Genomic DNA, 22,011 nt, shown 5'->3' with positions numbered 1-22,011 from the left:
CACAGGAACAGATCGATGTTTCTGTCTCTAAAATAAAAAACAAACAAACAAAAACCCCCAAAACTCCAAAGTAACAAAACTATAATTGTATGATGACCACTGCTATTAGTAAATTTCATACATTTTGAAGGACTGAAATTATACAGGGTGGGCAAAATTAGGTTATAGTTTTGAATATGCAAAACACAGCTTATTCTTGTATTATATATCTCTCTAAACGAACAACTGTAAATCTACTTTGCCCACTCCGTATACTGCAGGTGCTCTGACCACAACCTAGAAATCAATATAAAACGTGAACCAGACAGAATTGGGCATCTGAAACCTGTATAATTATGATAACCAGTGTCACCCCAATAAACTCAATTAAAAAGAATGTAAAACCAGAATATCCACGTATGTTATGAAACACACTCTGAATAACCTATTGATCTAACAAAGTCTATCAGATATTAGAAAATATTTTGAATTTGAATGATTAATTAAAATATTATATATTTACCAAAACTTTCAGATGTAGACAAAGTAGTACTTAGAGGGTAATGTTAAAATGAATGTAACAGAAATCAATGAACTAGGTAGGTATCTGTATCAAGAAAGTTAAAAACAAAGAGTTATAATATAAACCCAGAAAAGAAGGGAATAAAGATAAAAATAGGCCAGGCAGCTCCTTGGTGAAGGGAGCGCGCTGGCTTCCTCAGAGCACACAGCTCTCAAGAGGGAGGAGCGATGATCAAGTCCAAGGATATCCTGGGCACAGGGCCTGGGGCGTGCATGACTAACGGACATGATGGCTACTAGTACCGTTTGATGCTCCCGCCTTGATGGGTGCCAACATTAGCAGTTACACACCATGGCTTTTCTACCAATGTCAACGCAACAGGGAAGGTTCCAGGTGAAGCTGACACTGCCAGTCTGGGGACCACACTTGGAGAAGCATTGTTTTAGACCTGAAGCAAGAGGTGGAGGGCCACTATGTGGATGTTCCTGAACTGACAGATTCCCAGCTCTATGTTCTTTGGGAAATGTCACCTTAGTCATGCAGTCTTCAACTACGATGAAGCCGAAAACCTCTAAAAATGAAGGCCTTTGTTGTTAATTAGCAAAATGCTTATGAAATTGCTATCTGCAATGCACATTATTCAACGTCAGTAACTAAAATTGATAATGCTCATGTAATTGTGTACCAATTGGATGTCAATGACATGTACTTATAATGACGTGTACTTACAATTTGTGTTCTATCTTCAAGGGCAAATTAAATATGTTAAAAAAATAAAGATAAAAACAGGTATCATGGAGGCCCTGGCCGGTTGGCTCAGCAGTAGAGCGTTGGCCTGGCGTGCAGGAGTCCCGGGTTCAATTCCCGGCCAGGGCACACAGGAGAAGCGCCCATCTGCTTCTCCACCCCTCCCCCTCTCCTTCCTCTCTTTCTCTCTCTTCCCCTCCTGCAGCCAAAGCTCCATTGGAGCAAAGTTGGCCCGGGCGCTGAGGATGGCTTCATGGCCTCTCCCTCAGGCGCTAGAATGGCTCTGGTTGTAACAGAGCGATGCCCCAGATGGGCAGAGCATCGCCCCCTGGTGGGCATGCCGGGTGGATCCCGGTCAGGCGCATGCGGGAGTCTGTCTGCCTCCCAGTTTCCAACTTCAGAAAAATACAAAACAACAGAAAAAAACCCCAGATATCATGGAGATGTTTTCTCTGAACATATGTACCCTGATTTATCAGTCACCCCATTAAAATTAATAATAAAAACAAACAAAAAAACAGACATCAATGAAACAAAAAATAGAGAAAGAGAAGAAACAGAGGAATTAACAAAGCCAGAATTGGTTCTTTGGGAGAGCTAATAAAATCGACAACACTATGGTAAAACCAACTGGAAACAAGAGACGGTTCAAATAACCATTATCAAGGATGACAAGGAGGCAAGGAGGAATCACTACCTATTTTGAAAAGTTAAAAAAAAAAAAATTCCTTCTAGTTCAAATCTCACAATCATAGCTACTTGTCCTGAAGACAACCTTCGTACTCTGGCATGAAACACACTGCTTTATGCACACTTCCCACACTGTCATGCAGAATATTAAAAATACAAAAAGATGTGTACTCAAGGGTCTATTTACTAATAAAGTTAGTATTTCTTATTGCTTCATCAAGGCGATGAAGTGAAAGGAGTGTTGTTTGTTTTTATGGCAGGTGCTTAGAAAGAACATGGTCTCGGGTGGTCTGGGTTCACACACTTACACACAGGTTTTTTTAGCCACTATTGTTTTGCACCATTGGTGTAAGCGTCAACACTGAGAAGAAGGACAAATTACGTTAGGTTATGAACACAGTTTTGATCTCACAGACTCCTTTCCAGGGCCCATGGGGCCTGCCACCCAGGGGTCTGTGAACCGCCTTCTGAAAACTGCTGTCCTAGAGAAGCTGTGCTCAGGTGCTCATGGCACCACTGCTCCTAAAGCACCAAAATGGTCATCAACAGAAGGATGAGTAAACAAACGACAATGTGGCCATAATCGCTGTGCTGCAAATGAAAACACATCAGCTAGGGCCACACGAAATGCTGGTGCTTCTAGCATTACGCTATACCACTAACAGCTGGAGAACTTATTTTTTTCAAGTTTAGCATGCATTTTTACAGCCTTAAAGAGCAAATTGGCAAAGCATGCATTGTACCAGTAATTTTGTGAATGTATTTGATTTACAGTTTTCTCTAGGGAAGAAATAAATAATTCTCAAGAGTAGAAGCTATTACTAAACAGCAATGTAGGCAACCTTCACCGATCGACCCTGGGGTGAGAGGACCCTCTGCTCTCTCCCTCCACTGGGACTTGTTCTTCCTCTCTCTCAGCTCCTTCTTGGCTGCCATCAGGCACCCCATTGTTATTTGCTGGTGTTTGCCCCGACTTTGTCCTTGGCCCCCTTCTCTCCTTACTTCACATATGATGCCTGGAAGATCGCCCCACACTCACACTTGAACGCCTAACCATTCACTGATGAGTTAAAGCTCTAGCCCCAGCTCTGGATCCCTGCACCCAACTGCCTGATGGACATCTCTCCTTAGAGTTCCTGTAGGCAGTTCCAATTCATAATTCATTATGTCCACGGCTGAATTCACTGCCTTCTTCCCACCTGCTCTCCTTTCCTTACGATCCACCTTCCCTGTCTGGTTCTCTCACATGCACTGTCCTTCCCTCATTCCCCTGGTCTGGGGGGCCTGTCTTCTGTGTTCCACGGCTCCCAGGGTTCACCCCACATCTACGTGGGACATCTATGACAGTGGGTGGAAATTGCCTTTGGGTCTCTCTCCTCCCAAACGGTGAGTTGTATGAGGACAGAGACTAACTCTGGATGTCAGAGCTGTCTCTGTATTTCTACATAGCAGGCAGGCAATTAATTTACTGAATAAATGAAATAAAGGATTTTATAGAATTTCTCATTTTCTTCATTCTAGCCTTCTTTAAGAGAAGGCCAAAGGGTCCTTGTTGATTTTTTAAAAATAACATTAAAAAATTATAAAAGACACATCCCACTGCTGCCATACCATTGTTGGTCTCACTTTTCTGTCTTTAAAATTATAAAAGAATATATATTTATTATAGGGATATTTGAAAATCCAAATATTTCTAGCTTTTCTATGGGTATGCACAAACATGTATACATCCATGTTATAAACTTGAGATCATTGTTTAAACTGCACACAATTCTGCATCTTGCTTGCTCTTTAATGTTCTATTATGAAGATCACCATCATTAAGTATTCTTTTATTTTTTAATTTACATTTTATTTATTTTTAAGAGAGATAGGGGAGAGAGAAGGGGAGAGGAGCAGGAAGCATCAACTCCCATATGTGCCTTGACCAGGCAAGCCCAGGGTTCCAAACTGGCGGCCTCAGCGTTCCAGGTTGACGCCCTAGCCACTGCGCCGCCACAGGTCAGGCTAAGTATTCTTGAATTGCCATTTTAAATGGTTATATAAGGTCCCTGTTTGAAACGCACCAATAATTATCCTACCGTTGGAAATTTATATTTTCCCCACTTTTGCTATTATGAGTGGTCCTTAACATCTCTATATGTAATTTTTTGTCTGAGTTCCCATTACCCTAGGACAGATCCCTAAAAGGTAATCTCGTCTCCCTCAGGTCTTTACTCAAGCATGACCTTAATGACACCTTCTTACCTTAAATATGTGAACCTTCTATCCCAATACCCCTCATGCCTCTTCCCTGCTCCACGTCCCTCCACTGCACTGACTGCCACTTAACATGTCACAGCACAGTAGTATGCTGTGCTGCCTGCCTGCTATCCCCCCCAGACACAGGATGAGGGTTTTTTTTTTTTTGTTTTTTTTTTTTTACAGGGACAGAGTCAGAGAGAAGGACAGACAGACAGGAATGGAGAGAGATGAGAAGTATCAATCATCAGTTTTTCGTTTTGACACCTTAGTTGTTCACTGACTGCTTTCTCATATGTGCCTTGACCGCCAGCCTTCAGCAGACCAAGTAACCAGCGACCTTGGGTCCAAGCTGGTGAGCTTTTTGCTCAAACTAGATGAGCCCGTGCTCAAGCTGGCGACCTCGGGGTCTCGAACCTGGGTCCTTCTGCATCCCAATCTGACACTCTATCCACTGCGCCACCGCCTGGTCAGGCAGGATTCTGTTGGTTTTGTTCAGCGCTGGATCCCCTTACACCAGGTATCCCCAAACTATGGCCCGCGGGCCGCATGCGGCTCCCTGAGGCCATTTATCCGGCCCCCTGCCGCACTTCTGTAAGGGACACCTCTTTCACTTGTGGTCAGTGAGAGGAGCACTGTATGTGGCGGCCCTCCAACAGTCTGAGGGACAGTGAACTGGCCCCCTGTCTAAAAAGTTTGGGGACCCCTGCACAGTGTTTGGCATGTATCAGATACTCATGAGTAACCTTGATGAACAAATCTAGGTAGTTGATATAAAATTGCTTTTCTGAAAAATCTGAAGCTTCCTCCAGCAAGGGGAAAAAAACAAACAGCCTGAGCAGGCGGTGGCGCAGTGGATAGAGCGTCAGACTGGGATGCGGAGGACCCAGGTTCGAGATACCAAGGTTGCCAGCTTGAGCATGGGCTCATCTGGTTTGAGCAAAGCTCACCAGCTTGGACCCAAGGTCGCTGGTTACTCGGTCTGCTGAAGGCCCGCGGTCAAGGCACATATGAGAAAGCAATCAATGAACAACTAAGGTGTCGCAATGGAGAACTAATGATTGACGCTTCTCATCTCTCTCCATTCCTGTCTGTCTGTCCCTATCTATCCCTCTCTGTGACTCTCTGTCTCTGTAAAAAAACCCCAAAAACAAAAAAAAAACCCAAACAATAAAAGCTTGACCTATGGTGGCAGAGCAGACAGAGTGTCAACCTGGAACACTGAGGTCAGGGGTCCCTGGGCTTGCCCAGTCAAGGCACGTATGATAAACAACAGGCAAGGAATGAACAACCAAAGTGAAGCAACTGTAAGTTGATACATCTCACTCCCCCCACCCCATCCCTCTCCTCTCACTGTAAAATCAATAAATAAAAATCTTAAAAAAAAAAAAAAAGTATGTTTCTTTCCACCCGCAACACTTCTGAGTTTTACTTTGAAAATCTCTAACAATTTGATGGGAGAAGAAAACATTAAATTTACTTTTCTCTGATTATGAGTGACATTTAATTAAAAATATTTTTTATTGATTATTTTAGAGACAGAGAGGAGGAAGGAGGGAAGGAGGGTGAGGGAGAAGGGAAGAAGGGGAGAAGTGGAGAAGGGGAGACAGAAACACTCATATTTTGTTCCACTTAGCTGTGCATTCATTGGTTGATTCCCGTGTGTGCCCTGACCGGGGATCAAACCCACAACCTTGGTGTTACGGGACAATGCTCTGACTGAGCTACCCAGCCAGGGCCCAGGAGATTGAATTTTTAAAAGGGTTATCAGTCACTTGAATCTCTTCTCAGATTTTTGTTCATGTTCTTAGCTCAATTTGGGGGGAGGAGTTTCATTATTTAATTTTTGTGGTAAAATATACATAACATATTAAATCTACCATTTAAACTGTTTTCAGGTGCATAGTCCTGCGGCATTCAGTATCTGCAGGTAGTTCTGCAGCCGTCACTGGCACCCGCCTCCCAGGCCTCTCCCTCCTCCTCCCCTGAAATGGCGCCCCTCCCACACTGATCCCCTTTCCTTCTGTCCCCAGCCCCGGGCAACCACCATTCTACTTTCTGTCAAAAGATTATTTTTTAAGCAAAAGACTACCAATCATATGGAAAACAAACTTGTTTTTAAATTTTTGTGCCTCTGTAGGAAGAAATAAAAAACTAGTTTCTTCTCATCTGCTTTGTTCAGTTTTGCTGTTTCGTATGTCCAGGAAGGCCCAAGATCAAACGTGTGGGCAATCCTGAAGTCAATGGACCCCCACGTACCTGGATGACATCCGCAGGCTTGTTGATGTGTTCTTTAAAGATCAAGATGGTGGGAGTGTGGACATTGACGTTGTACTGCCTGGTCATCTCCTCCGTTCCCCTCAAACCGACATAGACATACCCAAATGACAGGTAATCTTTGTATGCAAAAGCAGTCAACTGTTAGGGCATAACAGAGAGGAAGAGATGAAATCAATAGCACACGGCGTACATTACAATCCAGTGTGACTTGTTCACATCAGCGAGGGGAGATGAACACAAGCTTATTGTATAGCCCCATGTGGGCAGTTACACCCTTGCACACTTGCAGGAATCCTATGGTGTTCCATGCGTGAAAACTGCAACAACAGAGCTGAACACAACTAATTCTTCTTTTTCAGAGCAAAATATTCATCTTACTGAGAGGTGCTCTAGACAGGAAGCATGGAGTGTTGGAGGAACTACCTGTAGCCCAGTTATGTAAGATGGCTGTGACCATCTCAGGTCACAGTGACACCTAGAGGTGTCCAGGAAGTGCAGGGCAGTGTATCATTCAGAGGGCAGGTCTAGAGTCAGATAGGTTTCAAGGGAATCAATAGTCCCCATAGTGACCCTGGGTTGGTTGAGTGACCACTCTAATTTTATTACCTTGGTCTATAAGGCAAGGATGATGTCTATATCACTGGGCTCTTCTGAAGAGTCAATGCTATTATGTGTGTGGAAAGCACTAATAGCATAGCAATCACATCAGTAGTGTTCAATGTATGGTGTTTAAGGTAAATTTCTGGTCTCTGAACATTTTTATGGGATAAGCTTTTACTTCCAAAAAGGACAATCAGGCTACAAGTCCTTCCCACCAAGAGAAAACATTACCCCGGCACATACAGTACCTTGTAGAGTAGCGGTACAACAGGCATCTGGTCAAACAGAAGGACGTGTGGTTTGTTCTCTTGCTGCCAGCCAGAGAGAAATCTGACATAATTTTTATTCGTAACCTTCAATTGAAAAGGGGATGTTAGTTTCAATATTTAATATTCAATAACTGTATTACCACGCAGTCAGTAGATAAAATAAAATATGTGTAAAATATTACTTTATAAAAAATAAGAAATGCAGACAGCTAATCTTTTGTCTTCATTTGACTAAAACTATTAAAAAGAGCAAAGATGGTGATTTCATATTTTCATATGTTCTAGCTCTTACCGCCTGAAATCATAATCTTTCCTAAAACAATTGCTAACCGTATTATCTTAAAACATTGAGCTTTTGAAGTTGGTTCTAGCTTAAGTATAGACTGTACTTCTTAATCTATTAACTGTATCTAATCCAGAAGATAATATAACAATTGCTCTTTTAAAATAGCTTAAATAAAAATAAGTGGGCCTGCCTCATCTATCTACTACATAATTTCTTTTATTGCCATCTGAATTGCTCCTTTTGTTTCCCTGTGTATGCCTTAAAATAATCCTACCAAGAGAACAAATTTAAAAAGCACAAATAATTAAATTTATATTTAGAATTTTTTTATAGTAGTTCAAAAAAGGTATCTTTCCACTCTGCTTGCAGAATGATCTGACACCTTAATCTGATCACGTCTCCCCGTTGCTCAATGGCTCCAACCACCCGAAGGCTAACGCCCAAGTTCTTTAAAGCAGCGAGATTCCCTCTGAGGCCCCCACAGCAAGGTTCCTTCTAAAGCTCTTCTCTTGTCCTCTTCCATTCACTAATGATGACATCATACAAAGACCCCTGCCAGTCTGAAACTCATTCCTGACTTCAGGGGTTTCCAACCGCTGGTCCGCCAGAAACTGCCTGCCGGTCTGTGAAAGAGTTAACCACCTTGATGTTGCCTGAAGATTGTGGACCCTAAAACCACTGCCTACTTCTCTCTCCTCCCCTGATAAACTCAGGGCAGGGGTAATCTCTGCCAGGAAGCCTTTCCCAACTCTTTAGGATGAGCTCGTAACATATGGAATGGAAAAATCACGCACTAGGCTGTGAGCTTCTTGAAATTGTCCTCGACACTTACCCTAGTGCCAGGCCTAAAACAGACATTCTATGAAGTTTTGAGGACCTATCATGGTTTTAGGAACCCCCTCCTCAATGCTTTCTGACAATTTCCTTACAGGCTAACTCTGACAAATACACTTCTTCTGAGGGGAATGATCTTGGCAGGACTGGCTATGAATAATGGTACATGTAGAAATACGATGGAAACGCCTATATGTTCACTTTCCCTGGTATTGTTCAACGAATAAATCATTTAAAGCAAAACAAGAATTCTGTTCTAGTTCCTGTGACCTCTAACTTAAAAGACTGGGGGGAAAATGCTCCTTCAGTACAAAAACCATAAACTGGTATGAACTCTTTGTGCCTGGCTGCTTTAGCTCAGCCTTTTGTTTGTGAAATTTAACCATACTGCTGCATCATTATATGTATTGAAAGTATCAAAAAGTATGTTTTTGTGGAAACTGGTGTTTCCTGCACATTATGATCATTAACTATATAATCAAATATAGCCGAATTTGAATACTTATAAGAAAAGTATCTTCAAATGAGCAAGGTCAAGAGTTGGAAAGAAACCTTTTATCTTATGTTGTGATCTAAAATTATTTGCTTAGAAAATAACAGTCCCTGTCATTCTAGGCTGATTCCTATGACAGTGTAAATCTGCACAGTGGTATTAACAGGGAACTTTGAATCTCTCTACTTCATCTGTTCAATTTCTAGTCTCTGAGAGACTTCACTGAAATGATTTAGTCTGAGTGATTAATTAATGCAGCGGTTCTCAACCTGTGGGTCGCGACCGCGGCGGGGGTCGAACGACCAAAACACAGGGGATGGCTTTAGGCGACCCCTGTGTTTTGGTCGTTCGACCCCCGCCAGGGTCGCGACCCACAGGTTGAGAACCGCTGGATTAATGTGTCTTGCCCTGCTCAAAATGAACCATAGGCAAAGTTCTGGGCAGCCAACAGCCCCAGGCACCTCGCCAACTACTTCTCAGCCAGGTACGTACTTTCTCCACCAAGTTCCCTGGAAGAAGACTCTCCACAAACTGTCGCAGGTTCTCACGGACAACTGCATTATGGAAGAAGGAGATTTTCCCATTTATGATTCCTAGGATAGAAGGTGTGCTGTGTGCTCCCAGGTGATGGGCCAGGCGCCGCTCGTACCCAGCATGGACCACGCCGATTCCTACACCTGAAAAGTATGAAGACCTACATGAGGCCTTTCTGTGTCTCCCAGCAGTTGAAGAGATCCTGCTAAGTAATTTTTTGGTGTGAAATTGACATTCTGACCAACCAGGAGGGAATATCTGACACTTGTTCTCCTCTCTATTTCTACTGCCCTAGTTTGGGCCAATGGTTGCTGTCTTGCCAGGGTGGGTAACCTCCTTTCCTATGTTCTTACCTTCTTTAATCTGTCCTTCACGTAGATTTAACAGTTAGCTTTCTTTCTTTCTTTTTTTTTTTTTTTTGTATTTTTCTGAAGCTGGAAACGGGGAGGCAGTCAGACAGACTCCCGCATGCGCCCGACCGGGATCCATCTGGCACGCCCACCAGGGGGCGATGCTCTGCCCATCCGGGGTGTCGCTCTGTCACGACCAGAGCCACTCTAGCGCCTGGGGCAGAGGCCAAGGAGCCATCCCCAGTGCCCGGGCCATCTTTTGCTCCAATGGAGCTTCCCCTCCCAATGGAGCCTCGGCTGCGGGAGGGGAAGAGAGAGACAGAGAGGAAAGAGAGGGGGAGGGGTGGAGAAGCAGATGGGCGCCTCTCCTGTGTGCCCTGGCCGGAATCGAACCCGGGACTTCCGCACACCAGGCCAACGCTCTACCACTGAGCCAACTGGCCAGGGCCAACAGTTAGCTTTCTATAGAGTAGATCTGTTTAGGTCACTCTTCTATGTAAAAACTTTTCTTGGCTTTATTACATACAGTATAATAAAGTCCACTTCCTTAGTGTAGAATTTAAGGCTCCTTACTACCTGGCTTCCAGCTCTACCTGTTCCCTCCTGTCTCACCCACACCCAGGTCACACCTGCTGCTGGCCCTTCTGAGCATGCTCTGTTTCCCTGCCTGCACTTTTTCCCTCTGCTGCAACGTCACTTCCGTTTCCTGTCCAGGCAACTTCTAACCACCTTTCAAGACTTAGTTAAGAATAAGTAAAAAGTTGGTGTTTGATTATCAGTGAGTAGAAGTAAGTAGAATAATATATTAAGAAAGATTTTTATAAGGAGTTTGAAAAATAGGTGCTTTCAAAATTTTTACTTTGGTAAACTAAAAAATATAGTTAATCAGAAATTCTCTAAGATTCTACCTCTGAAATCTATATAATTGTATTAACCAATGTAAGCCCAATAAATTAAAAAAATTCCCTAAGGTTCATTTATTAAGTGTTTCATATATATCAGGCGCTTAATAAAACAACTTCTCATTTAATATTCAATCCCAGGAAAGCATCTTAGCAATCTGACTCTCTGAGTGCTTCTGAACAACATGATGAAAATTTCTGTTTTAGAATAAATGATCTAATGATTTTCAGTGATAGCTCTCCACAGAGAAATACAGGCCCCTCAACCTCTACAGTTGGGTCTCTTTTTTGTTACTCAAAAATAGGTCTGCTAATGCCTATAACACACACACGCACACACATATTTAGTTCAGTAATTCTACCTCTTAGGAGTTATTAAAATAAATATCCTCCTTGGATCACTAAAATCTTCCTGGCACTAAGAGATGACTATATACAAAGGGAAGGCTAATCTGCCGTCTAGAGTGGTAACCCATGACCATTAATGTTATGGGCTGAATTGTGTGTCCCTCCTGGCAAAGCACCAGCCCCCAGGACGTCAGAATGTGACCGTTCGTGGATATAGGGCCTCTAAAAAAGTACGTAAGTTCAAATAGAGTCATCAGGGTGGGTCCTAATCTAATATGATTCGTATCCAAATAAGAACAGTTCAGGACCCAGAAAGAGAGAGACACCAGACACATGCACACACAGAGAGATGACCACGGGAACACACAGGGAGAAGGCAGCTATCTGCAAGCCGAGGACAGAGACCCCAGAAGAAACCAACCCTGCCGACACCTTGATCTTGGACCTCTAATCTCAAGAACTGTGACAAAATAAATTTCTGCTGTTTATGTGCTACCTTGTTAGGGCGTCCCTAGCAACCGAACGTGCAGAGTGAAATCACAAAGGGCACACAAGTACTCTGAGAGCCCTGCCAGCCTTCACACGGAGGCCTGGGGCTGCTCTGTTCACCAACCACTGTAAAGCCTCTCCTAGGCATTGGGCTCCCAACTGAATGTAAGGGGAATATATAGATAAAGCTTCAAGGTAGTAATGCAAAACGAAGAGGCTGACACACTTCCCCTCTCTGGAAATGTGTCCTTGTAAAACACCAGTCACCATGAACTTGTGAACAGAAATCACACGGTCCCTTCTCCCCAGCATCCCATAAAATTCAAAATTGAGGAGTGACCTTCTTCTGTAGAAACATTTTCTAATGAATAAAATGATCTCACCCAATCCTTCCAGTTCTTGAACTACTTCTTTCCAAACAGGCTCAATATGGATACAGCTAAAGCACCAATCTGAGGTGATCTTAATGAGGTAGGGTTTCTTGAAGCTATCCGGGACCACTTCATTCACGTAATGCGAAAAGTGCAGTAAGTACTTTTCATCGATGGAGTCCCGTTGCTCGGAATTAAAGGAGAAGTGAAAAAAGGATTCATCAAAATAAAAGTTCTCATGGAAATGGCGGAAGCGATGCTCCCGCGGCTGCTGCTGCTTCTGGTAGCCCCGGTTCTCCCCTGCGTCTCCGTAGTGATCGTAATTTGATCGCTTTTCTTCATTGGAAAGAATCTATAAAGAAAGAAAGAAAAAAAGAAATGTATAGAATGCAAAAAGTTTACCCAAAGAACTTTCCTGTAAGCAGCTTGGGAAGAGACGGGAAGAAAATAAATGTAGAGATATCACATGACTAGATCATCTAAATGCAGTCCTTAACAGACCAGAAAGTTCTTCTCTCAGTAGAAACATTAAACATTTCAAGACCAAATTACTTCAGTCACTCAGATACTCATGCTTATCTCGGGTTTAAAGATTTTGAACTATTGTAATAGTAAGCAGCACATCAATAAACAAATAAAAATTAATATTGTTCACCAGGGATAAACCATAAGAAAACTGACTAGGATATGTTGTCATTTAAGTTGGAATGATTCAAACCAAAATGTGAAAAGCTGTGAGCACCAAAAAAATAACCATAGACTTGAGTTCAGAGTCTTTATGTTAGCCAACTTTGTTTGACTTGGAAATAACTTCAAAGTATAGAATTCGAGAACCTGCTTTAGGATGCTGTGTCATTCTGTGAGCTAGGCACTGTCTGTTGAAGAGCATTACCCTACACAAATCAGCAAGCCATGGACTTGCTCTTTCTGTCTTCCAGACTGACCTACTTAAGCTTCTGTTAGAAAACTACAGAAAATCTTGGGTTTAAATGTATTTATAACCTTGTGCCATGTTAACAAATATAGGAAAATTGGTCTGTAGTTCTTTAAGTTTATAGCATATGTGCTGCCGAAGTGAGCACATCATATAAGTTTCTAAAAAGGAAATAGAAACATACCTTTAGGGCAATTCTATAATCCAATCACAGCCTTTAAAATAGGCCATTCTCTTAAACAGCTGAAGTGTTCAGGCATGAGTTTCAACACACTGGATATGACCAAATATGGTCCCTCTACCATCAGATAGAAACTGGGTCAAGGGCATAGGGAACATGCCCTGTCAGAGGAGACTACAAAACATTTAGACATGTTTTATAAGAGCTAGTGGATGCCTCCCAAAGTCTCACACCATACCTCGTAAGCCTTGCTAATTTGAATGAACTTGTCTTCCGCTCCAGGATCTCTGTTTTTGTCAGGATGCCTGAAACACAAAAGGGCAGGCAGTGAGGATGGATTCAATGTTTTACACACAGCCAATTAATATCCTTGTCCACAGAGTTCATTACATCAGAGGCAAATGGAAGGCTATTTTCTTAGGATGGTTTCTTTAAAAATGGTAGAAGCAATCACTTGCTTCACAAGACCATAAAAAAATGCACCTTTAAAACTGGCAAGTTCTTCTGAAACTTTTTCGGCTGGGCACATTTTCAAAGCAAACAGGAGCCTGCACTGTGGCATTTCACTGGGAGAGGTGGGATGTGTGTGCCTTAACGCTGCTCCCACACACTGTTAAACTGGCTCAGGGCTAAAGTCACTTATCCGGAAGAAGCACCTTCTTTCCCTGGGATGGCAGCATTCCATCCCAATGCGAGAACGTGTCAATGATATCAATTTCTTCTGACAACTCAGGTAGACATAAGAAATAGCTTTAGCCTGACCAGGTGGTGGCGCAGTGGATAGAGCGTCGGACTGGGATGCGGAAGGACCCAGGTTCGAGACCCCGAGGTCGCCAGCTTGAGCGCGGACTCATCTGGCTTGAGCAAAGAGCTCACCAGCTTAGACCCAAGGTCGCTGGCTCCAGCAGGGGGTTACTCGGTCTGCTGAAGGCCCGCGGTCAAGGCACATGTGAGAAAGCAATCAATGAACAACTAAGAAGTCGCAACGCGCAACGAGAAACTGATGATTGATGCTTCTCATCTCTCTCCGTTCCTGTCTGTCTGTCCCTGTCTATCTCTGCCTCTGTAAAAAAAAAAAAGAAATAGCTTTAAAGATGCCACATGAATTTGTTAGTGACAACCATGTTTCAACGAGCATCTTGCTGCTGATGTTCAAATTAGAACATTTTCGTTTTCATTATTACCCTTTCTACCTATGATTGCCTTGTACCTATATATGGGTAATAATTTCAAGGCTGCATGTTTTAAGATGTGAGAAAGGCTACAGTTTAAGCAAAGTGATTTCAACTAATATTAGAACAAATATTTGCAATTATACACAGGCAGCAATTACCCATCTTGTAGTCATTTACTATCCCAGACTCTGCTTGTGTTTATGATCAATTCAGCTTTGGGCATTTTAAAGTCCCAAAGTAGGTACTGTAAGAAAGTAGGGGCTGGGGTTTTTTTTGTTTGTTTTTTTAGGAGCTGGGTTTTATGTCTTTAGAACCCCCTAAGATCTAAATCAGTGTTTGATGTTTCAGCATTCATTCTATTGAGACTCTATTACAGACCTTATTCTTTATGTAATCACTTCTGCTAACTTCTATTAAATTTCTTCTAGCAAAGGTTCTGAATCCACCGGGAAGCAAATGACTACTAAAAACAGCACCATGTACATCAGAGTAAAAAAAAAAAAATTACAACTTAATGTAGCAGGGACATATTTGAACAAATTATACCACATCTTCTGATTTCTCTAAAAATAAAGAAACTTCAAATGGTTGGCTGTTGAATTTGGACATCACTCCTTAACTATTCAGTCCTTGTTATGAATATTAGCGGGGAAAGAAGTCTCAGCTATGTATAATGAAAATAGTATGATTTAAGGAAACAAGATGGTGGTTTAAAGCATGACAAAAAAAAAGTGCTTTAAATATTCAAACTTAGGCTAAAGGCTGAGAAGATAAAAATTATGCGATCAGACAAATGAAGATTTAACACACAGAACTCTGTAGGGGGGATGGGTAGGAGGAGATTTTTAAAGAGACTGACCCAAAGAGAGAATGTGAGGGCAGCTGGGTTAAAACCACAAACCCTGTGACAGAGGAAACCAAGGCCCAAGAATTGGGAGGAAACCACAGGACAGTTTCAACTTAATAAGGAATATTTTTCTAGTCAGAGGCAGACAGCATAAAGTTGAAAACAGAAAAGAATAACTTCAGCTCTAGAAAAGTACTGTCCAATGCTATTTTCAGTGCATGGGAAGCATTTCACAAACTTCAACATACACACACCCTTTACACTGCAAAGTGAAGACTACACTGTACTTGGTATCTCCTGCGGGTCTAGCTACCTCTCAGGAAATACAAATGAAGGTAGCAAAAGTAATTTCGTTTGAATGTCAACTGTAATTAAAAAATTTTTAAAAGTTGATGATAAAGAAAAAAGTAACTGAGGAAAATATTAGACAAACCACTTTACTACTCAGGTGTCTACCCATGTTACACCCATGTGCTTCAAATCAAACTTTCTGATGGCCTTTTCTTGGAGTGGGAGGGACTGTTCCTTCTGCCAGTGTAGAGGACAAAAAAAAAAAAAAGAACCTATGGTACAACTTCATTATTGGGAGACAAACAGTTTTTCTGAGAGGAAAAGTAATTTTAAATGGTTTCACCAAGCAAGGGGTAAGCTCTTGAGAGGTCTAAGTGACACATTTAAGTAGTAAAAAACACAGTAGAGAAAGGCTACAAGTTTAATTTGACAATTACTGTAACCACTTCTCCCTGCTACAGTTCATCTGGAGAGTAAACTGGGAAACACTACTATTTTCAGTGTAGATGAAACCATCACAAAAGGAAACGAATGATTTTAGTGATAAAACACGGCCACAGCCAAAACGGCAGAAAATATAACACAGCGAAAATACAAAGGTAAAGTAAAATTTTAGACTTTCGCTGGATGATACTCTGTATATTTCTTTGGTGATTAATTACTCCTAGAGAGAATATAATCAAGGAAGAGAAGTATATGACTCATTTAAGTAATATAACAACCTTTTTAGCTCTGGAAGACAGCAAAGTCAAAGCTGTATATTTTAATAGGTCCTATGTAACCAAGCTGCTGTTTCTCCTTTTAAAATGTCAAAGACCATATCCTGTCAAAAAGAACGTTACTACCTTATGAGTTCACTGCAGATTTATAAATTTTTTTTTTTTTTTTTTTGTATTTTTCTGAAGCTGGAAACAGGGAGAGACAGTCAGACAGACTCCCGCATGCGCCCGACCAGGATCCACCCGGCACGCCCACCAGGGGCGACGCTCTGCCCACCAGGGGGCGATGCTCTGCCCCTCCAAGGCGTCGCCATGTTGCGACCAGAGCCACTCTAGCGCCTGGGGCAGAGGCCAAGGCGCCATCCCCAGCGCCCGCCCGGGCCATCTTTGCTCCAATGGAGCCTTGGCTGCGGGAGGGGAAGAGAGAGACAGAGAGGAAGGAGGGGGTGGGGGTGGAGAAGCAAATGGGCGCTTCTCCTATGTGCCCTGGCCGGAAATCGAACCCGGGTACCCCGCACTCCAGGCCAACGCTCTACCGCTGAGCCAACCGGCCAGGGCCAGATTTATAAATTTTGCTTTAAACATAAAGAGGCAAGAGTTTGAAATGATGTAGAAAGCAACTTTGCTGTCAAGAGTCCCTGGAAAGATGCCACATACAATTAAGAGATTGTGTTTTAGTAACCAATTCTGGATTCCTTGTGATATGAATAGAGTGTAAAGTATCTATTCAAAACACTGTATTTTAAAATTATCTTTTGCCTGTACTGCAACCAGTCTAAAACTAAAAGGCATGTTTCATTAGAGAGTAACAGTGGCAATCAGCACAGCCCGCAATGTCATCTGCATGTGGCAATTTGGATGCTGCCTAACTTCCTACCCACTCAAAACACTAACCTACCCACTCTTCTGCCCAGATGGGTAAGTGATCAAAAACCAAAAAAAACAATAGATGGTTGGTACAGGTCACACTGTGGAAGCCGGAGGTAATATAGACTGAACAACCCATAAAATAAGAACAGCAATAACCTCCCTCACAGTGTAATTATAAGGTTTAAACGAGATCAAAAACACAGAACCTGGAGCCGAGCATGCAGGTGCTGAGTGATGGCTCCCTCCCCAAACCTCTCTGTACTTGTGCTGGGTTCCCCTAGCTTGTCACCTGTGTGCTTTCCCGCCTCCTGCTGCTCCCCTCTAGCTAACAGAATCCATACTTCAACCTGGAAAGCCCATAGCATTTGTGGATGAAGCTGATGATGTCTGTCCAAAATAAGTTTTTAATTCATTGCTAGCCTGCTAATTCATAAACATGTGCATATTCTCTAGCATACAGAACATCTACAGGTCAACTTCTGAATTTTCTATGAAGTACTCAATTCCTGAATATTCATTTAAAATTGAGGGAACAAGCTGTTATTATAACATACGTATTCAAAGCTTAAACATTTTAATAGTCTAGAAAATAGGATTGGGTAGTGTGCCCTTTAGCAACGGCATTCATAAAGAATTACTTTGTGAAAAACATCATGGGAAGGGTGGCTTATCCATTGTTTATTACATAAATATTTTAAAAATTAAAGTTTTATCCTACTTTACTTTAACATTAGATATGCTAATAATATCTAGGGCAATTAAGGGGATTTCATAGTAACACAGGCTTTGGGTCATGTCACTAAAAATGATAAAATAACACAAACATTAGTTCTCCCAAATAAAATCTTTTAGACATCTGTCTAAATAAATATATATTATATAAAATAAATATATATTATATATTTATTGAACCCAGAAACAGAGATAAGTAAAAGCTAATCATAATTTAGGCTTCACTTCCCTGCTAAAACTGCTTAGCTTACATTAGACTATTTCTTTGTTTCACCTACCATTCCCGGGCGAGCTTCTTATAAGCCTTTTTAATATCAGCCTGACTGGCTGTTCGGCTGACCCCTAGGACTCTGTATGGGTCAAAATCCAACGCAGACAGAATTTGCAGGATCAGAACCAGAACTATCAAGAACTGCCAGGAAATGCTCAACTTTTTCACTTCCATGTCTCTTCCTTTCCAGAGCTGAAATAATTGAAGAGGCAACAAGTTTCAGTGGAAGAAACCTGGACAGTCTTGTTTTTTTTTTTTTTTTTTTTTTTTTTTTAGGTAGAGGTATAAGATAGATGAAAAACAAAACAAACCAAAGCTATTTTGCAGGAAAAGTATCAAGCTGTTTGACTATATTTTAAAAAAAGTCAACAATCTCACTACTATTTATATCACAAATAAGAACTATTAAAGATTTTTTAAAAAAGCAATAAGAATTAATAGTAGCTCTCCAGAATCCTTGGATTAGAAAAGCTTTAGAAATGACTGAAAATGAGTGAGATGAAGAAATAATAAGCAAATGTGGGAAGACACACACAGGAAAATCAAGGTGATTACATCTTAAATACAGTTTCACTTAGACAATCATAGTGTAAACTTAAAAGAGGAGGCTTGAGAATAACTCACTGGGTATATGCTAAATAAATTCACGACATCATACAATTTACCATATATAGAATCACAAAATGAGATAGTGGTGACATTACTGGGAGTTAAATCAGTACAAATACAAAAGTGAAATACTCTTAAAAATCTTTGCAATTATGACTTACTATGCCCCAATTCTAGTCTTTCCCACAAAGCCCATTAGAACAGGAAAAGGAAGTTGTTCATTAACTTGATCATTAGCACTATGGTCATTATAAATGGAAACTTCAGGAAATGCTCAACTTTCTAACTTCCCTTTGAGAAAAAGTGGTGAGAGAAAATTTAGTTTTCCATATGCAGGGGAATCAATGACAAAGACTGCAGACCAGACATGGTCTTCATCTATTAATGATCCCTTTCTGGTGAGTTTAGTGACTGAATTAATTTATCATGGGTTTGGGAAATAATTCTGGGTTGTTAATGAACAAGGTAGCACTGCATTGCACAGACACACCCCAGGATTGGGACCTTGGTGATAGACCAAGTTTTTCCAAGGGTCATATTTATCTTGACTTCTCATAAATTACTTAAGTTCTAAGGTTCTAGTGTCTATTGTTGACATCTCACTTAAGAGCGTGGGTAAAAGGTGTTGACAGCGGTGGATTCGGACAGGTAGAGGTCTCAATGCTGCCTGAGAGCCCTCACAAAACGGACTAATCCGATGGCTAACGTTTAGGACTGCGTGTATGTTGGATACAATCCTAAAACAAACCAGTTTCTTTCTTGTTCAGGCAACTTTTAACCTATTCTGGCTACAAACCACGCAGAGTCTGCTAAAAACCTGGTGGTGATGTCGCTACTGGTTAAGTGCATGGAGTCTGAAATCAGACTAAGATTGGGATCCATCCTCCACTCCTTGATGACCTTGGGCAAGTTACTTTAAACTTGTTAGCCTCCACATCCTTATTAAAAAAAAAAATGGGGGTGAATAATACAATCTTGAAAGGCTCAACACGGGAGTTAAATGTATGTAAAGTATTTACTGGGCAGGCACAGGGTCAAGTCAGTAAGTGCTACTTTTTGTTATTATTTTTTTCTATCGTGCTACGCAAACATTGCCTTATTCAATCAACTGTGTCAGTCGCCTCCCGTTCGAGGGCCCAAGGGCAGGGGGTGGTGAAGGACTTGGGCTAACAGACGGCGCCGGCCTCCGGGCAGCGGACAACCTGTACAACAGGTAGGCTGCCACCCTCGGGCAATGCCCTCGAAACCCGGCGGCCGCTCCTGGCGACACGCTCTGGGTCCGAGCACCGCCTCGAGCTCCACGTCGCAATCCTCCAGGAGACGGCCGCCTCCTCCGCTGCCCTCCGCGAGCCCCGGGTCGGGCCCTGCAGGCTCCCGGTTCCCCCCAGGCCCAGCGGGGACCGGAAACGAGGAGGAACTGGAGCACAAGATCCCTGAGCCTGCCCAGCCATTGCCGCTTCCGCGCGTCACGCCGGGAAGGAGTTACCGGGAAAGGGCACCAGCCTAAACGGCTGCAGCGTCCGAGATCCAGCTAGTCCGCTGGCCGAGAGCCTCCAGTCCACACCAGCGCTCGCCCGGGCCTGAGGAGGAGAAGAAGGAGGGAACGAGGCTGAAGGGAGTCACGTGATACTTAAAGGCCCAGCGCTTCCAAGGCACGGACTGAACAATGGAGGGATTCTATTTGCGAATGTGTTTTGACCCTTGCTACGCGCCGTCTGCGCGTGGACCGAACGCGGTTACTATGGGAACGAGGCGCGCTCTTTGGCTGGATCAAAAGGGGAGATCGTGACCAAAGAGGTCAAAACGTGCCTCCTAGCGAGGCTAAGTCGCGGTGCAGGATGGGATGCTTGAAAGACCTCCCCGAGCCAGGGAGCGGTTTCCATTCCTACCGGGAGATGGCTGTGGTCTAGCAACTGTTGCTAGGGTGGGGAAACAATCGCTGGTCCCGGTTCTCTTTAAGCCTATTCATAGACTCCTAGAGCGTCAAAGTTGCAAGGGACCTTAGGGATTCTTTCTAGTCCAACTCCTTTATAAGTTGATGGGGAGGCTGAGGCCCAGAGGGATGCAGGAACTTCCCCAAAGCCTGGAACCTAGGATTCCTAAACCCATTTACCAAAAAGAGAGCTCGACCCTAGAATGTGCCAGTCCCTGCCCTTAGCACGGGACAGGGATCTGTGTGTCTGTGGTGGTGGTTGTTGGGGAGCGGGAGAGGCACAGGTGAAGAAGGTAAATTTAAGTTGGGCCAATGACATAGGTTCCTTAGGGATATAAGAGAGTTCATATCCCCTCTGTCTTGTTTTTTAATTATTTTCATCTCATTTGCATTTATCACTGACATATTATATCTTTTATCATTTGTCTCCTCCCACTGGAATGTAAACTCCTAATGCAGGGTTTTTTTTCTGTTGTGTTTTTTTTTTCCTCTTTATTCTCAATGCCTGCACACACCTTGGTACTGACAGGGTCGCAATAAATACTTGTGGTGTAAATCAATGAGTGGGGCTGAGATTTTGCTGCTCAGGAGTATTCTAAGGTGAACTCCGTTAAGACTGTGGACTTTGAGTCAGCTTCGAGTTTAAATCTACCTGTCTCTGCCACTTACTAGCTCTGTGATGGTGATCCGAGTCTTTACTTTCTTGGGCCTCAATGTCCACATACATAAAATGGGCGAAAGTACTTCCCTGGTAGTACTGTAGTTAGCGATAAATAAGATAATGGAATGCAAAGTGGCTACCACAATGGCTGGGACTAGCAAATGCTCAATACACAGGAGCACTTTTTTTTTTTTAATGTTTGTTTTTATTGATTTTAGAGAGAGAAGAAGGAAGATAGAAAGACAGGAATATCAAACTGTTTCTGTATGTGTCACGGGATCGAACCAGCAACCTCTGTGCTTCTGGATGATGCTAAGCGATCCAGCCAGGGAAGAAATTACTTTTCAAATATGGAAATGAGCCGTACAAACTGGGAGTTCAGAAGACTAGACTTCTCCTTTGTGGGGGGAGGTGGTATGGTGGGAGGGAGGGAAGGGGGGAATGGAAAGCCGTGTAAGGTGGGCTTGGTTGGATGAGGCACGCTAGTTTGGAACAGCGAACGATAAGAAACGGGCATGGGTCGACAGATTTATGGTTTTAATGGGTGACAGGGGAGGGAGCTCGAGGGGAGTCATATCCGCGGGAAGGGTTTTGAATGGGGCGGGATAGACCGTGACTACAGGCAAGGCTGTCCCTTACTAGCAGTGTGACGCCCTCGAGTTTCGGTAAAAGCTAGTGGTTTTGAATTTTTGCCGCCGGTAAGCGGCACTATAGCTGGGACGTGTGTGGGGCGGGGCGTTCGTGTGCGGGGGTTGTCCTGGGGGCGGGGCATGGCGCGGAGGCGAAACCGAACAGACCGGAGGTGGCCTGGCCTGGGGGCGGGACCCTAGGGGTGAGAAAGATACGCTGGGG

The 22,011-nt window shown here is 42.9% G+C and overlaps 1 protein-coding gene across 1 annotated transcript in view; it reads right to left on the bottom strand.

The window, feature by feature from the left end:
- DNAJC16 (DnaJ heat shock protein family (Hsp40) member C16) overlaps window positions 1-20,222 on the bottom strand; it is a 29,825-nt gene extending 9,603 nt beyond the window's left edge. The window contains exons 1-7 of the mRNA XM_066375150.1: window positions 20,052-20,222; window positions 17,964-18,148; window positions 13,290-13,356; window positions 11,949-12,288; window positions 9,435-9,619; window positions 7,309-7,413; window positions 6,440-6,598 (exon numbers count right to left, since the gene is read on the bottom strand). Of these exons, the coding sequence (XP_066231247.1) occupies window positions 6,440-6,598; window positions 7,309-7,413; window positions 9,435-9,619; window positions 11,949-12,288; window positions 13,290-13,356; window positions 17,964-18,130 (1,023 nt within the window). The 5' untranslated portion in view covers window positions 18,131-18,148; window positions 20,052-20,222. The remainder of the gene's footprint in view (window positions 1-6,439; window positions 6,599-7,308; window positions 7,414-9,434; window positions 9,620-11,948; window positions 12,289-13,289; window positions 13,357-17,963; window positions 18,149-20,051) is intronic.
- Window positions 20,223-22,011: the final 1,789 nt, after the last annotated feature.

The sequence above is a fragment of the Saccopteryx leptura genome, chromosome 3, assembly GCF_036850995.1.
Source record: "Saccopteryx leptura isolate mSacLep1 chromosome 3, mSacLep1_pri_phased_curated, whole genome shotgun sequence".
Classification (NCBI taxonomy): domain Eukaryota; kingdom Metazoa; phylum Chordata; class Mammalia; order Chiroptera; family Emballonuridae; genus Saccopteryx; species Saccopteryx leptura.
This window is presented reverse-complemented; position numbering and strand designations above follow the sequence as displayed.